Source organism: Glandiceps talaboti, chromosome 14 (assembly GCF_964340395.1).
Source record: "Glandiceps talaboti chromosome 14, keGlaTala1.1, whole genome shotgun sequence".
In the NCBI taxonomy this organism is placed as follows: Eukaryota; Metazoa; Hemichordata; class Enteropneusta; family Spengelidae; genus Glandiceps; species Glandiceps talaboti.
The window spans coordinates 18,312,902-18,332,064 of record NC_135562.1 but is presented as its reverse complement, the minus strand read 5'-3'; the positions used below and the strand labels follow the sequence as shown (position 1 = coordinate 18,332,064).

Sequence of the window (19,163 nt, the reverse complement as noted above, 5' to 3'; positions counted from 1 at the left end):
GTTTAAATTTGTATACATTGGTTTATAGGTCTGAGTATTTTGTTCTATGATCTATGCAATTGAAATACAGGTTTACATACATTGGTCTATATATTTTTGCATATTGGTCTATAGGTTTGTATACATAGGTATATAGGTTTGTTATACTTTGGTCATAGGTCTGTATACATTGGTCTATAGGTTTATATGCATTGGCCTATAGTTCTGTATGCTTTGGTATATGCGATTGTATACATAGGTCTACAGGTTTGTATATTACAAAGTTGACGACTCCAACTGCGAAATGATCTGAAAGTTGGTGAGAGGTCCTTACGTTGGATTGCAGAACTGCATGTAGTAATTATGGTTTAAAACTGACTTTTCCCAACTGTGTATCGTATTTAACTGGGTACGCCAGTCAATTTTCGTGTAGGGTCTATGATTTTATGTAGTGGATGAATGAATGAATGAATGAATGAATGAATGAATGAATGAATGCGGCACTCTGATCTGAACCTCAGACCACTATAATAGGAACAGACTAGAAACGCTTTTTGTATTAGGTGTGATTGGGGCCCTAAACCCCTGTCATGCATAGTCACCCTTCAAGCTAGTCTTGCATCTAGACGTTCGGGCTTTCTTTCGATACTATAAGCGAACGAAGTTCGCAGTGAGGGCTTGAATGTTCCATCCTCGATAGCGATGTTCGGTCGTGTGTCGTATTGTATCGGAAGAACATCCGAGTCTAGCAGATAGACTACCTTCAAGCCTGCTTCAAGCCGAACATTGTGCAAAACTATACTTCGGGTCTTTCCGTTTTTGTGCAATTGACTTTCAGTGGCCCGAGTCTGAACCAGTGTTCATACAGTAGGGCAAAGCCCTACCAACAAAACCCATAGTAACAGATGCCGGAAAACCTCAGTGTGGGCAACGGTGAATGCATGGTGTTAATTCTAAAACTGTAGAAAGCAAGAACATATTTTTGTGCAACTTTTGTATTAAAAGCATACCATCCCAATTCAAGGGCAAAGATTTTGTTCAGAAATGGAGGTAGGACTTTAATCCTTCATACCTCCTTCCTACCTCCATAGTTCAAAACAGCTAGCTGATCGTAACTGGTACAGCACATCTACATTTATTTCTGAGTTAGAGGGCATCATTATGCATTTGATAAGTATCCCATTCGCCCCTGTATTAGATCTTGTATAGTCATAATATTATAAAGATATGTAGCCATGATTATTGTGTTCATTTGCTCATTATGTATTCAAGTGTAGTCAAATTTTCTTAGGTGTATGAGCAACTTTACCTCACCAATAAATTCTACTTTATCACGAGTATTGTAAAATAACAAGTCTATAATATGAAATCACACAGCACGTTTTAGACGTAATTTGCATATCAATGTCATCTTCAAATTTTCTTGAAGAATTCTTCATCCAGATACTCTAACATACCTGCACACCAAATTTCAGCCCATTCAGTCGATTAGTTTTGAGGCTGTCGTTCATTTTTACTTTGAATTCTTTTATTTACAAAACAAATGACAGTTTTTGACCCCAAAAATGACTAAAAACAGAAAATTGAAAATATCTTGCTGTCATAAACAAATATGAATAGACTTCTCGATAAAATTTCATCTGCTGATTGGGAACGTCGAACGCACAATGTCAAAAAGTCGCACTTGCGCAAAGCATCATGGGAAAACTTTCTTTGGTACACCTCACTTAGGAAATATAGCCGCAACAAAAAAGTTAATACTGGGATCATGTCTTTTTTAATTTAGTCTTTACCTTATAGAATGGAAGTATCAAAAGTGTATGCACTAACAAGTATCTGTGGTTTGTGCAAACATGCCAAATCGCTGATGATTGTTAAACAACAAAACTTTGCATACCATTGTCATTTATAATTCTACGTTTTACTTCTGAATCAGTTCTAAACACTTACGATTGAAATGATCGTCAATGATACGCTGATTTGTAGTTGAAGGTAATTAAAAATCTTTGTGTCAATATGTCTGTTCTGGTCAGTCTGTTTTGGGAATTTATGGTGCATTCACTGTCGCAGTTTTCAGCCAGGGTCATGTTATTCGAAGATTACTATTTGGATAAACACTGCAGAAAAGTAACACCCATCATTGTTGCTTAGACATTTTCCTAGGGTCTTTTTCAACAGGGTTTATAGTCAGAAGTAACTTTGTTGATGATGTAGTCCCTGAATTTATAACCCTACATCGATGACTTAGTAATTGAACACGCAAAGGAATTATCATGAACACTGATCTACTACCGATTCGACCCTGGGATTCGATCACAGTTCATGGCGCCGCTTGCCAGTCTATGTCTTGGTCGCGCAAACGTGAACACTCCGATATCTAAAACACTTCTTTGCTCCAGCTACGTATTTTCATGGAAAATGTCATCTAGTTTGAAGTAAGCTGGGAGAAAATATTAATGAGATATTTGTAGATTTAATTATAAGAGTGAAATGATAGTCAAGTGATTTTGAAACATCTCCATATTTTGCTTTAGCGAAAACACTGACAACTACTAGTATGTTATCGCCGATATTAGTTCTCACAAAACCGGTATACCACAACATTAGTGTTGAATCTTTTGTGCGAATGCCTGAGCATGACAATATGACAGTTCCGAAGAAAACAGCGAGGGTTGTTGGCTGAGCCGGTATCCGAAAATCAAATAAAGTCTGTTTGAAAACTGCGACTTTGAGTGTATAGTTGATGATTCAAGGACGGTTGCCCATTAAAGACATCACATCGGTTTGTTCATGGAGGTAGGAAGGACGTGTTCATACCTCCATGGTTTGTTCAAAAATGGAGGTAGGCTACCTCGAATATTCAAAGTTATCAGTTTTGAATCTGTGTTGCTATTGTTGACCATTACTCACATACTAGTCCCTCATCCTCTTATTAGATGTACAACTGCGAAACTTCAAAGATTATCTACAAGGTTGTGAACTTCGTAGCAAGCTAGGTGGGGGGGGGGGTTATAGGAAGGTGTCATCTCTTTGACACTTACAATGTGGTGATTGTTAACTGCCCTCACTTCGTTTTATATTGTCATTATTTTAGCTGTAAGTTGCCGACATACCACCTTCCATCCATGCAAAGATGACATTCTGTTTTTAACAAAACCAATAGGTAGAGGTATTATTTGTATTTTTTGTATCGCGTTTCAACGATATCAATTTTACTGAAGTGCAAATTGGTCATTAGCTGAAATTTTCATACAGCCATCTATTTAAATCCTACCGGCATAAGTAGTACACAGTGTTGTTGTTTTAGTTGTCTGTGGTTGTTGCGTAGTAGAAAGTAACAACACCACGTCCTCTTTGTCCTACATTATCGGCCTGCAAAAGGCATTTAAATTCAATTATTTCAACTTCTTCTTTGTATAGTGGGTAATGTCAATCAAGGTATGGGTTTATTGATTTCTGTTCATTTCTTGCCACCTGCGATGGGGTCACGTGAGAAACACTTTTGACAATGCACATTGATTGTGCTTACACCAGGGCACATTCTTAGTGGTAGAAAAGCAGTAGAGTATGACAGTTAATACAATTAATACCATATTATACAATTAATTTGTAGGTGAGGTTGCGACCAAGTAGGGAAAATGACAGTCATTACCAGTGAATGGCTCACACCTAAACGACTACAAACGTTTGTCGAGACTTACTGATAAACAGCTAGCTACTCAATGACAACCTATTACACTGCTCAAAACATTCCGCCTTATCAATGGCGATCGACGTACTGACTGCTCGAACTTCTGGACTTACTCAAGGCTAGCTGGCCCGGTCATCAAATTGCAAAGAACAATGAAGAACAGCTGAACACCTTCCTGTGGTCTCAATTGTGTTTACTTGTCTATCTTTAATAACAATAGTTTTTTTTAACTAACACCAATGTTCTTCCACTTTCTTTGCTTTCAAAGTCAGTCACTTACTTTTGTAGCTTAACTTGCCAGTCAAAGACAGCCATTCTCAACTGGACACACAACATGACAACAAAGATATACCAGAAAATCATGACGTTTTGAATCATATCTAGAGTTCGACCCCAACCCTGTTTTTTGACAATTAAAAAATGCTCTACTACCCATCACAGCCAGTATCAATCATACTTTTTCCATATATTATATTCCACCCTAACTCCACCCATATGACTGCCCCATTTATAACCCATATGTCCGGACATGAACATGATTGGCTGTTCGCTGACCAAGGGGTATGATGACACGTGAGTGAGAATCATTACCAGAGATAGAATGTCACCACTGTCGTATATGGTTTACTACAACAGATCTAGACAGCAAGGACACATATGAATCTTTGACCAAGCAAACACTGAAGGTATGTGTACTTCATATTTCTTATCCTATAATTCTAAACTAAAAATTCACACTTTTGCAAATGACTCGATTGAATGAGAAGCTAGGAATTGAAGTTTTCCTGGTCAGATAAACCCTTTGAAGGTGAATCATGTAGAGCGTTTTCCCATGTACTGGATATGAATTAGAAACAATATATGCATACTATGAATAGCATTATTGTTTCATATTTGTTTGGCAGCCACGCCACTCAGCAAATTCACAATGATAATGACGAAAACAAAAAGAAATTCTTAAACAAAAATGTTATTGTGTATCTTCAGGGATGTAATTCCTACATGCTTTGATCTGCCTGTATGAGTTGTTTTGTGTTAGCATGTTTGTACGAAGGACAGTGTGTGTGTGTGTGTGTGTGTGTGTGTGTGTGTGTGTGTGTGTGTGCTCATTTAATTTCTACTATCCACTTGCAATCCTGAACCAAGCCACAAGCTGAAACTGAAATGAAATTGTCAATAGCTAGACCATCAATCAATATCGAGTATGAGCGCTTTGTTATCATTGAGGCATGTACCGATATATTTGCTGAGCTATGTGAGGACAAAATGGAATTTGACTCAAAGCATGGCTGTTTACAGGGTAACATGCATGTTTTTTTGGGAAGGGTGGTTCATGTATATGTGCCGGTTCATAGCTATATCACACACACACTGACAACTACTAGTATGTTATCGCCGATATTAGTTCTCACAAAACCGGTATACCACAACATTAGTGTTGAATCTTTTGTGCGAATGCCTGAGCATGACAATATGACAGTTCCGAAGAAAACAGCGAGGGTTGTTGGCTGAGCCGGTATCCGAAAATCAAATAAAGTCTGTTTGAAAACTGCGACTTTGAGTGTATAGTTGATGATTCAAGGACGGTTGCCCATTAAAGACATCACATCGGTTTGTTCATGGAGGTAGGAAGGACGTGTTCATACCTCCATGGTTTGTTCAAAAATGGAGGTAGGCTACCTCGAATATTCAAAGTTATCAGTTTTGAATCTGTGTTGCTATTGTTGACCATTACTCACATACTAGTCCCTCATCCTCTTAGAAGTACAACTGCGAAACTTCAAAGATTATCTACAAGGTTGTGAACTTCGTAGCAAGCTAGGTGGGGGGGGGGGGGGGTTATAGGAAGGTGTCATCTCTTTGACACTTACAATGTGGTGATTGTTAACTGCCCTCATTTCGTTTTATATTGTCATTATGTTAGCCTTAAGTTGCCGACATACCACCTTCCATGCAAAGATGACATTCTGTTTTTAACAAAACCAATAGGTAGAGGTATTATTTGTATTTTTTGTATCGCGTTTCAACGATATCAATTTTACTGAAGTGCAAATTGGTCATTAGCTGAAATTTTCATACAGCCATCTATTTAAATCCTACCGGCATAAGTATTACACAGTGTTGTTGTGTTAGTTGTCTGTGGTTTTTGCGTAGTAGAAAGTAACAACACTACGCCCTCTTTGTCCTACATTATCGGCCTGCAAAAGCCTGGCATTTCAAGTTCAATTATTTCAACTTCTTCTTTATATAGTGGGTAACGTCAATCAAGGTATGGGTTTATTGATTTCTGTTCATTTCTTGCCACCTGCGTTGGGGTCACGTGAGAAACACTTTTGACAATGCACATTGCTTGTGCTTACGCCAGGGCACAGTTTCAGTGGTAGAAAAGCAGTAGAGTATGACAGTTAATACAATTAATACCATATTATACAATTAATTTGTAGGTGAGGTTGCGACCAAGTGGGGAAAAATGTCAGTCATTACCACATGGCTCACACCTAAACGACTACAAACGTTTGTCGAGACTTACTGATGTGATAAACAGCTTGCTACTCAATGACAACCTATTATACTGCTCAAAACATTCGGCCTTATTAATGGCGACGTACTGACTGCTCGAACGTCAGGACTTACTCAAGGCCTGGCCCGGTCGTCAAATTGCAAAGAACAATGAAGAACAGCTGAACACCTTCCTGTGGTCTCAATTGTGTTTACTTGTCTATCTTTAATAACAATAGTTCTTCCACTTTCAGATTCTTTGCTTTCAAAGTCAGTCACTTACTGTTGTAGCTTAACTTGCCAGTCAAAGACAGCCATCCTCAACTGGACACACAACATGACAACAAAGATATACCAGAAAATCATGACGTTTTGAATCATATCTAGAGTTCGGCCCCAACCCTGTTTTGACAATTAAAAAATGCTCTACTACCCATCACAGCCAGTACCAATCAGACTTTTTCCATATACATGTATTATATTCCACCCTAACTTAACCCATATGACTGCCCCATTTATAACCCATATGTCCGGACATGAACATGATTGGCTGTTCGCTGACCAAGGGGTATGATGACACGTGAGTGAGAATCATTACCCAGATAGAATGTCACCACTGTCGTACATCGTTTACTACAACAGATCTAGACAGCAAGGACACATATGAATCTTTGACCAAGCAAACACTGAAGGTATGAGTACTTCATATTTCTTATCCTATAATTCTAAACTAAAAATTCACACTTTTGCAAATGACTCGATTGAATGAGAAGCTAGGAATCGAAGTTTTCCTGGTCAGATAAACCCTTTGAAGGTGAATCATGTAGAGCGTTTTCCCATGTACTGGATATGAATTAGAAACAATATATGCATACTATGAATAGCATTATTGTTTCATATTTGTTTGGCAGCCACGCCACTCAGCAAATTCACAATGATAACGACGAAAACAAAAAGAAATTCTTAAACAAAAATGTTATTGTGTATCTTCAGGGATGTAATTCATACATGCTTTGATCTGCCTGTATGAGTTGTTTTGTGTTAGCATGTTTGTACGAAGGACAGTGTGTGTGTGTGTGTGTGTGTGTGTGTGTGTGTGTGTGTGTGTGTGTGTGTGTGCTCATTTAATTTCTACTATCCACTTGCAATCCTGAACCAAGCCACAAGCTGAAACTGAAATGAAATTGTCAATAGCTAGACCATCAATCAATATCGAATATGAGCGCTTTGTTATCATTGAGGCATGTACCGATATATTTGCTGAGCTATGTGAGGACAAAATGGAATTTCACTCAAAGCATGGCTGTTTACAGGGTAACACGCATGTTTTTTTTTTTGGGAAGAGTGGTTCATTTATATGTGCCGGTTCATAGCTATATCACACACACACACACACACACACACACACACACACACACACACACACACACACACACACAAACAAACACAAACATACAAACAAACAAACAAACACGTTCAACCCAAACACATTAAAATTGTATTATCATGATACACAAACCCAACCCATAGTATCTTTATTTTATCCGAATAAATGTTGGTCTGAGTCTTCCTACACCACGTTACAAAATGTGTTCTAACTTGAGTTGTAATAATTTTCGGTTCTGTCACCATGGATTTCCATATTCCTGAGACTCTAACGGAGAGTTTGATATTGTGGTTATCTTCTGGTCTCGGTTGCAGGTTGAAGTCAACATTGCCGAAATGCTGCAGCAATAGTAACTAGTCAGGGCAAATACTGTTAGCCCTACTATTTTATCTATGAATTTCAAATATGACAATATGATTATTTGGTTAATGAAGGTTGCAGATCCATAAGAAGCCTGTTATCACAATATGAAACAATGGCATATATAAAGTGTAACCTAAACATACATATTGAACTACATTAATGCGAAAAAGTCTTACCATTTCGTCTCTATATAATCTATTACAGATTTATTTAGTACTTGGATAGAAAGACAAGATGGAGGAAAATATAACAAAGTGTGACGTTGCTTCCAAAAAGAAAGATCTAAATATCCGTGGTTGGTTTGTGGTTTTAGGATGCAATATAATTTTGTTGTTTGTCCTTGGTCTAAATCAAGCATTAGGACCTTTCTTCGTTGTACTTCTTCAACATTTTGATAAGGGTGCCGGGAATACGTCATTGGTAATCACTATGTCGGTGGTCTTTTCCACTTGTACAGGTAACATGTACTACGATTATAAAGTTGGTTGTCTGTCTGTCTGTCTGTCTGTCTGTCTGTCTGTCTGCATGTCTGTCTGTACATGTATGCATGTATGCATGCATGCATGTATGTAGGTATGTATGCATGCATGCATGCATGCATGTATGTATGTATGTATACATGTATGCATGTATGCATGTACTGTATGTATGTATGTATGTATGTATGTATGTATGTATGTACATTTAGGGGGAAATCGTGACATGTTGGATTAAAGGACCTAATGGTCAATATGATACATAAAATCGTTTGAAAGGGGAACCAGAACTAGGTAACCTTTGGCACCTAAAACCTGACGTGCTCAGAAAGTCCATGTATTCATATTTTAATAAAATCATGAACATTTCAATAACTCGTAGTCGAGTGATGTCACATGTTTTCAAAATCACCATTAGAATCAATTTGTATATGACAGCTAAATTCATCCATAAAACATAACACAAAACACCAGAGATTTATCACATATATCACATCAAAGCAGTGACAGGTTTACTGACCATCTCCATCATTACTACGCTATACCAGAGAAGTGATAAGTACCTACCTCAATTTTCCGGGTTGAACAATTATCTGATAACAAATTTAACGTTAAGTAGATTATGTAGTAAAACTAAGACTATATGTATATGCTAGTTTTCATCCTGAGAGGCTGCGAACGAACGTCACCCACAGCCCCTCGCAACTTTGTTGTTAATGTTGATGTATCCTTTATCTCGATTTTTATCAATGTCGAAACAGTTGTTATCGACTGCATCCATTTAAACATGTTAAAACACTAAATTCAAAGGTATCTTCTGTGTGACGTAGGCCCACATTTCAAATGATTGCTTGTGTTCCATTGTTGGTATTCTTGTTGTCTGTTTCACATTGTTTAGCATTCCAATTCATTGTGTGAGGAAAATTTACATATTTACCGGACACGCGGCAAACAAATAACTATGTTAATTATCTCCATTTTTATTTACTTATTAGATGAAAGACAGTCTCAATACACTAAATGAAACAATGCCAATTTTTTGAGAATGAAAGGTCATGTTATATTTGGGAAAAAAAAGTAATAACAGTACGTAGACAAAGCAATGTTAGAACAATCTCCTTTACAAGCCATATGGGAAATAAATGATCTGCCCTGAATAATGATTTAGGAGAGGATAAATGCACTGAGTGAACAGTTTTTGCAACCTTGAATTGTATTATCATAGTCACCATTCTTTCTGTAGGAAAACAACGTAATTTCAGCTCATGACATGGAATAGTCTAGTCCCTATACAGTATCGTTACGATTTACACCTCCACTCACAGTATAGTCAAAGTCGTTACACTAGAAGTCTGGATCCCTGGGGTACATGGTATGCAATTTAAAATTCATCCGTAGCCAGTCATTAACATAATGTCTTTGTTAACCAATAACAAAATTCTAACCAACAACTTCACTGATTGGATGAACAATATTTTGTGCTGATTGACAGACTTTGACCAGATGCGGTTTAGTTAGAGACCGCGTTGGCATCCAGATTTGACACAGAACAACGTCATCAAAGTGTTAAGTGCATGTTTTCTATTTCCTGTGTGTGTGTGTGTGTGTGTGTGTGTGTGTGTGTGTGTGTGTGTGCGTGTGCGTGCGTGCGTGCTTGCATGCGTATGATCATAATACCATGATCCCTTCCTTCTCATTTCACTAGCAGTATACATCATGACGAGACTAACAAACGGACGAAACCCTTTATGACATGATCATTGGTTACTTCACAAGTTTACCAAAAGGTTCCTTATTGATTTATCAGTATATGATTTTTTTTCCAACAACTCATATAAGGATATGTAAGTACTCCTTTGGTGGACCGGAAAATAGCAAATTTCATTATTCAATAGCCTAGTTCCTAATGTACCATATTCCGTACTACGTTAACTTAACACTTATACCATCTAGTCAAGCACGTGACTCTTGCACAGAATTCTGTGCTCCCACCTACAGCGTTCATATAAACATGATGACGATCTCGCGTCCCCATGGGATTTTAGTATAAACAGACTGGAGGTGGAGTCCTGGTTGTACATTGGACATAGTCAAAACAGCTGTATCAAATCAATATTAATGAGCGATGATGACAGCCCGTCAATTTGTGATGGATTACTACTGACATGCGCCATTCACACTTCGCTCACCATGGGGTTGAATCAAAATTAACATCTTGAGTCAGGGGTTTGACTACAAGGTATAAATGTGAAGTTAACGTAGTACGGAATACGGTGCGTCAGGAACTAGACTAATGATTCAATAATATTTCCTTATATAATACTTAAAACATAAAACAACTACTTTGCCATTCATGAAGCATCATCAGTAATCGATGCAAAATGTCCCTTGATTTCGTTGTGTAATGAATTGATTATTTTACACATTATTTTATACATTATGTATTCAGATTGTCGTACTGGATATGATTCAAGCAGTTACATTGTTTTTGTTTGTGTTCTGTGATTGGTAGCGATGGAATTATCATTATGCATGAAATAATGAATGATGAATTTGGCTGTATTAGACAGTGGTGTGATTTTGTAGGGTAGAGCCTTAACGTTGGAACAACAGCAAACGTTTAAACAGTTTATCTTAGTGGCGTATTTGTTTGTTTGTTTGTTTGTTTATCTATTTATTTATTTAATATTTATTTTATAAACCATCCTATGGGCTTTGCCCAATAACAGGAGGAAGGTTCAGTGTTAGTGCAGGAGGAAACCGGAGTACTCCGGGGAAAACCTGCATTGTTCGGTAAAGTCAAACTGAACGACACTCATGTTACATCCAGCTTTGTAAATTTAATCAAACCCTGAATGGGTTAGAACCCTCACTGTAGTTGTAAGAGGCAAGTGGTTTAACCACTCATCCAGTGTGTCACAATGTTTCACCTAAGCCTGTCTAGTATGTATATATGCATGGGTGTAAGGTTTACACAGTTTTCCTGATAGTTCTTTTCACTTTGTCGAATGTCACAATTTTATTCTAGGACCCTTAGCAAGTGTGATCGCCAAGAGGTTTGGATGTCGTACAGCTATCATGGTTGGTGGTATTATCTCCAGTATTGGACACTTACTCAGTTCGTTTGCGAAATCCGTTGCTGTTCTGTGTTTTACACATGGTTTTCTTGTAGGTAAGATGGTAAGGTTTGGTCTTTTAAAACCATTTTTCCTTCCTTAAGGAGGAGATACTTTAGGGGGAGAAAATTCTATGTGTCTGTCTGTGTCATCGTTTTCTCCAAAACGGCTGGCGCAATTCAAACGAAATTCGGCACACTTGTTCCGTGGGGGAATGGCAAGAACGGATTAGCTTGCGGTAAATATCTCATGAATATTAATGAGCAATTTACGTACTTAAAGGTTTTAGGCTATAACTCAAGAATGCATGCTTTCAATTCATTATAGCTTGGTACATACATTTGCGATACCAAAGCGCATCTCTCCTGAAAATATTATCGATTTCACTTTTAGTTTTAATAAGTTATTGGCATGTTTTTGGTAATTAGAGGCGATGGCCACACAAAAGAATATTGTTGTTTCTGGTCAGGAAACGTTTCCTAAAGTGGTGTGACGATGCGATTTTTTTTTGTTAATTGTTCATGATAAGTTCAGTAGTTGTCTTCCCTGAAGTAGCAATTAATGTTGGGAGAGTTACCTGGTGTTTCCCTTGGATCTGCAGTCTGCATTGGCTGGACAAACGCGAGAAAAAAGAAGATCAAGGCAGGGTATTTAAGTAATGCAAACTCACCAGAAAACAATTCTTTTTTTCTTCTTGGCCTTAAAATAGGTTTACAATTAGCGACGAGTTCAAAAACAGGTGAAATATTTATCATCATTTCAATTTCATCAAATATGGACATATCATTTTGAAATTCCACACACTAATGCACAGATGAATAAAGTGAAATCGTATCTTTTTAGATTTTTGATTAGAAGTTTCGGAATTATTATATTGTTGACCTCGAAATGTCTCCTTTTTACCATGTTCTTTTCCGATTTCTCCCAATAACAAATTACCGCTGTTTACACAAATGTAATAATATATAATTCATTCCGAAATGTGGGTGGTCAAAATATGGAAAATAGACCAAGCCAAAATTGCCTTCAACATTGTTGTTTACTGCCTATGTCAAAATCGATATTTATATTTAGCAGTCCATTGTGTGGGTTCGCAACAATGTATCAATACTGGTGACCTATACATTGACCTCAATATAATTAGTGTACAGTGAGGGCGCACCATTCAACAAAATCTTGACAAAAAATATATATGTGACGATGAAGCAGAAACTTATAGGATTTGGAGCAGATGGTATGTCGGTCGAAACAGGAATATATAAATTTTACCCATTCACGAAGTAGTGCATTAATACCGTATCACTTCTCTGTATTAAAGTGTAACGATGCTTACCCTGAAGTATGTAAACTTTCTAATGCGTAATTATAGCAATGTTATGTGGCTTTGAATTTCGTTTATTATTTGCCATGGAAACGGATCGGATGTGCATATCCCGCATATGTAGGGAATCACGAAAGCCAAGTAAAGTAGAGGATTGTAAGCTTTCCTGTGCTGAGAATAGGAGGCGGGCATTTGAACAACATTTTTGACAACTAACTTTCATAGGGACTTGAACAATCACAGATATAGAGCTAAATTTCTTGCATAAATCATGAAATTGCAAGACTATACCCTTACGGAAGGCATTCAGTTTAAATCTGGTAATAGAAATGTGGATGTCTGGACATTCCTTTGCACAAATCTGTCTGAAATGCATTTATAGTGTCCATACTAATTCTGAATGTTATTGGTGTACACACATTTGGTACGGTGTGCGTATAGTTTTCATCAAAGACTTTGAAGACAGAAAAAATATGCAATAAAGCCAAGAAAAATGGTGCGACGACATGGGCTTTAAAAGAAAATTCTCAACAAACCTGTCACTCAATGTACTGGCAGTTACTGTTTGTTTTATTTAGTACTTAAGAGCAAGTGTGTATGTGGGGCAGATATCACATGCTTGTTCATGATTGGCTCTGCAGTTGCCTTCTCTGAAGTAGGGAGGGTTATTTTTGTGTTTCTCCATGGATCTGCAGAGTGCATGAGCTGGACAAACACAAAAAAGACCGAAGCTGGGTATTTAAGTGATGCGCGCACTGACCAGAAAAATAATTTCAGGGGCCTTAAATGGGAAATTAAGTTGTAAATTACATACACCAGACACAGTTGGACCAGATTTAAACTGAATGCCTTCCGTAAGGATTTATGCAAGAAATTTAGCTCTATATCTGTGATTCGTCAAGTCCCAATGAAAGTTAGTTGTCAAAAATGTTGTTCAAATGCCCGCCACGCCTCCTATCCTCAGCACAGGAAAGCTTGCCATCCTTGACTTCACTCGGCTTCTGTGATCCCCTACATACCCGGGATATGGCATGTGCGTGTTGAACTTCCTTCTGTCCCACCACACATTCTCAAGATTTCGTTGAGTGGCGCGCCCTCACTGTACACTAATTATATAGAGGTATAGGTCACCATTATTGATACATTGTCGCGGCATTTTCCTTGTAGGATAGGCGAGGCTTGGTCTATTTTCCATATTTTGACCACACACATTTGGGTATAAATTGTAGATTGTTACACTTGATAAATATGTGAGAGTGTATTTATATCCTGAGATACAGAGCTAGATAAATGATTATGTACAAGCCTTGCAACAAACAGCGGTAGTTTGTTATCGAGAGAAATCATAAAAGAAAGTTCGAGTTCAATATAATACTTCCTAAACTTCTAATCGAAAATCTAAAAAGACACGATTTCTCTTTATTCATCTGCGCATGAGTGTGTGAAATTTGAAAAGATAAGTCCATATTTGACGAAATTGAAACGATGATAAATATTTCACCTGTTTGTGAACTCCGCGCACATTGTAAACCTATTTTAAGGCCAAGAAAAAAATTGTTTTCTGGTAAGTTTGAATCACTTATTAAACACCCTGCCTCGGTCTTCTTATTTCTAGTGTTTGTGCAGCCAATGCAGAGTGCAGATCCAAGGGAAACACAAAATAAGGTTGGCATGAAACCCCTGAAAACAGAGTCTTTCTCAGTAGTGTAGAGCACGAGTATGAAGTTGGCGTCAGATTCAGATTCGGATCTGAGGCCATCTAACGATCAATATAACGTTCATAAGATAACACAATCTGAATCTGAATCTGTCGCCAACTTTATACTCGTTCGATAGATTAATTACTCAAATTGGTCATTAATATTCATCGGATTATTACTAAAACCTAATCAGTTCTTGTCATTACCCTATGGAACATGTCTATGAAATTTCTTTTGAATTAATGCATCCGTTTTTTCGGAAATGGTGATACAGACACAGACACACACACACACACACAGACTTCATCAGTATATCATAACTTTCCTTACGGAAGGTAAAAAAGAAGATCAGTTGCGCTCAAGTTAGTCACATGACAAATTAACTTAACCAATATCTCAATGGAGGAATAGTCAAAAACAATAACCCATTCCTACTTCGCTACAATATATACTCAAGGGCATTCGATAATGAAAAAAACAATAATACCTAGCTAGTTTCTTTATCTACAGGTTTCGGGTATGGATTAGCATACAGTCCCAGCGTAGGAATGGTATGTGTCTATTTCAAGAAAAGACATGCCTTGGCAAATGGATTGGCCTATACCGGATCAGGTCTCGGTATCTTTGTATTTCCTCCACTGCTGCATACACTCATTGAAGAATATGGCTGGCGAGGATCGTTCCTTGTTCTCTCGGCTATCAATGCCAATATCTGTGTCTGTGCAACCTTACTCAGAAAACCAAGCAACAATGCAGACTCTGCAAAGACTTCTCCATCTTCAGATCGTCTATCAGATGAGACCGAAAGAAAGCCATCATGCGAGAGCAATAAAACAGATAGCACTATGCATCTTGATATAATTGAACGCCAAACTCATGACACTGACCATGCCGATTCAATCAATATTGACTCTAATGGAAGCATAAAACAGTGTCAGCGTCCACTTGGAATAAAGAAGGGGAATGCGTGTAAAAAGAATGGGATGATAAAAAGAGGGCATTTGTGATATTCGACCTCCATCTTTTCCGGGAAAGTCCTCTGTTTCTTTTGATGTTCATTTCCTGTTTCTTTCTCGGGTTTGGTCACTACATCGCAGTGATTTTTCTTTTGCCCAAAGCAGAATCCATGGAATTCGCTAGCTCTAGAGACAATGCCTTCCTTATTTCAATCATGGGAATTTTCAGCATCATCGGAAGAGGGGTCCATGGATTCATTCTGGAATGTAAATATATCACAGGACCTTCTCTTTACGCAGTAAGTCTCGTCACGGCAGGTGTTACATCACTCTTGAGTCCACTAGCACATACGTATGCTGGTATAGCGGTTATCAACGCTGTGATTGGTCTTACAAGTGGAATGTACCTACCCATCATTGCTGTTAATTTAACGGAGTTTTTAGGACGAGAAAGATTAGTCAGTACATTGGCTCTTTGCTCGGTTGCTGTCGGAGTAGGACTTATTGGTACTCCAATTGCAGGTATACAATAAATACAGGCAAAACGATTTTTCAAAGTTCTAGTGGCTTTACATGGTTTTACCATGAGAGGGCACTTTCAGTTGGAGTGAAATTATTGAAACTATATTCTGATCTGGCACAGGGAAAGTTTAAACTGTCATAGCCGAGAATCAGATTTATAAAACCAATGGAAATTTAACATATTCTGGTAGGAAATACTGTCTGTTGGTGGTAATGTCCAGTAGACTCTTTCGGCACTTCAATGAGGGAAATTGCACCTTTTGTCATGTTAGATTGATAGGGTCCCCAAAAGTGGACGATGAGTTGTTGTTCTCTAAATTAACAAAATCCCAACGGTGCCTGAATATGGGTTTAATGCATATTAAGAAGTAAACTTGTGTTGACCCTAATTTACGTCAACCAGTCAACACAAATTTCCCTAGCTCAATTCATTTTGATTTTGATTTTAATAAGCTAGAATTTTCTGTCCATGAAGAAAACGTCTTACCATGGTAGTACTGATAGAAGATAATTATAAACAATGGCTTTGACTCAGACACATCCCCGATCTAGAAATACACAGACAATATTTTGTGGCGGTCTATAAGATGCATGTTTGGATATCAAACTACTGTATCTGCCTTAAAGTGCAAATAACTATGATGCTGTTAATAATCGTACTGAGGTATCTTTTGAATAAGCCGCAAATGTTACGCTCCCAAAACTAGTAAACTCAGTTTGTGTGTGCCTTGTTGCATGAGCTGGCTCTATAAACATTTTAACTCAAAGTGACATAAAATATCGATAAAATTATTCTAAAATTTAAATCTAAATTTCATTTGGAACTCGTACTTTTTTTTGTTTCCGTTTCTATAAAACCTTTACTCTTTTCTGTTTGGTAAATGTTTTTGTTCTGTTTTTGCTTGTACCCTTTGTACCATTCTTCCCTGCAAAGAAATAACAAAAAATGAAATGAATGAAAAAAAAAATATTCAAAGTTTGAGTTGTTAATTGCAAATTGCAGGAATTATATAGAATTTTTTTTTGAATAGGCAGCATTCAAATAATATTCCCAAACACGTTTTAACTTACCTTGTGTCCATTGAACTTTTAAGGCTGTTAGAATTTGATAAAAGGGCAAATAAATGATAAATTTGACACTTCCCAAACATATCTATGAATATACGGGGGAGGGGGGCATGAATCACCCTAATCTAGACAGATTTATACTGAATTTTGAATAATCTTTAAGTTACAATTATAGAAGCCAGTCAACTTGAAACAAAATATCGAGCTCGACAAAAGTGTACTCACATTGCCATAATTTATGGTCTGATTCGAAAAATAAATCTTATATTAGTATTGCTACACTTAATCGTTTGGATCAGCAAAAGCTTCAGTATAATGACTAAATTGCAAATCACGTAAAATGTGGTTTTCACAAAATGAACGTCGCAAAGTTGATTCGATTTTTGTAATGCCGGATGATGAAATGTAGTGACGTCAACAAGATTTTGGGTAATCAGACAACATCCCGTTTCACTCCTTTTTATTATAATACCCTTTTTATTTAACAAAATATTGACGTGATAATAATCATTTGCATGATAATTTTACATATCTGACATTGCATACATTTTCATACTTTATCTCTAGGTTGGATTTACGACGCCACACGAAATTATGACCATGTTTACTACCTGGCTGGAGTTTCTCTTTCCGTTGGTGGCCTTGTGATGTTATTTGTGCCTTATTTGAAGAGGATAGGAGACAAACATCAGAAAGCTACGGAAAGTAATTCTAGATTGGCTGTATGTCCTGGGAACCCAGCATTTGAGAAAACAAACGACATCTAACGTCCATCACTTATCCACTCTGTCTTTAGCTGCTACTAGTACTAGCTAACAATTAACACGTTCTCCAACTACATTCCCGGCTACATCGCTGCCAGGTTGATGAATTACTGCATCCCTTTGTTCAGTCAGTCATGCCACACTGCAATTTCCTTGTTTCAGTTAATATTTGCACACACATCTCTTGGCTGTCATTGGTGGCATACTACATTCTTTGGTTCATTCATCACTGACTTAATATCACTTGGCTGCCATTGGTGGCATAATACGCACGTCCCGAGTAATTGACTGGCATTGGTGCCTACTGCATCCCTTGGTTCAGTACGTGATGGCATGCTGCATACCTTGGTTCAGTTATGTGGTGACATACATACATACATACATACATACATAGACAAACATGTATAAAGAAGTCATGCACATAGTCTAGTCCATACACAGAATCACTCACACATAGACATGGAAGTATGTGTACAGTATGGACTGGCATATATAAAACATGCACACATATACAAAGGTTCATACACACATGTACACATCATGCAAATATATGTGGCATGTTTATTCATACACAGACTCACAAAAAGATGAAAGATATATACACGTGAGCACAAACACATTATAAGAAGACTTCGTAGAAAACACACTTCTCCCCAAATACATTACTTCTGTATGACTGAATAGAGACATTTTTTTTTTAAATTGTGGCGACAGATAAATATTACAAAGTGTTTGTGTGATAATGCACTAAATTGCTGAATTTCAATAAATGTACCTGAAGATCCAGATAAAGGCCAAAGGTTAATGGCTCAAAAGAAAGTTTAATGTGGGGGTAGACACTTGAATGTAGTCTGTATGTATTAGCGTTTTTGAATTTATTGTGGTAAGTCATGATTGTTCACTACAAATATGGCTGCCATTGAGTAAAAAATTATACAAGCGCTGGAAATAGTGCATGTGTATTTCACCTGGATCTGTGTTATCTGTATTATGATGTTAAAGAAATTTGCCACACACAGAATGTCTGCAATATGCAAGTAATGGCTTATTTTGATGGTCCAATGTGCAAGTCAGTGGTCACTGTCATACAGGAAATTGTGCATGTGATTATGGGGTAAGAGTAAGACACTTGAATGGAATCTCTCTGCATACAGTTTTTGAGTTGTGCAGTATATAATTGAGTTTTTACTACAACTATGGCTGCCGTTCAGTAAAAGTGATAACAGCACCAAAAAATAATAAGATGCTGGTGTATAGTTCTTTTCTTCATATTACTTGTAAATATGATTTAAAAGAAATTGGCAATATGTAAATATGACAA

At 37.3% G+C, this 19,163-nt stretch overlaps 1 protein-coding gene across 1 annotated transcript; it reads left to right on the top strand.

The window, feature by feature from the left end:
* The first annotated feature begins 8,153 nt into the window (after positions 1–8,153).
* LOC144445375 (monocarboxylate transporter 14-like) lies at positions 8,154–17,845 on the top strand. Its single transcript, XM_078134913.1, has 5 exons — positions 8,154–8,376; positions 11,424–11,567; positions 15,043–15,501; positions 15,789–16,010; positions 17,646–17,845. The coding sequence occupies exons 1-5, from the start codon at positions 8,154–8,156 to the stop codon at positions 17,843–17,845; spliced, it is 1,248 nt and encodes a 415-aa protein (XP_077991039.1).
* Positions 17,846–19,163: the final 1,318 nt, after the last annotated feature.

Coding starts and splice junctions, on each gene's coding strand:
- LOC144445375 (XM_078134913.1), top strand. CDS start 8,154: ATGGAGGAAAATATAACAAAGTGTGACGTTGCTTCCAAAAAGAAAGAT. Junction 8,377..11,423: donor GGTCTTTTCCACTTGTACAG/GTAACATGTACT, acceptor ATTTTATTCTAG/GACCCTTAGCAAGTGTGATC. Junction 16,011..17,645: donor TATTGGTACTCCAATTGCAG/GTATACAATAAA, acceptor CTTTATCTCTAG/GTTGGATTTACGACGCCACA.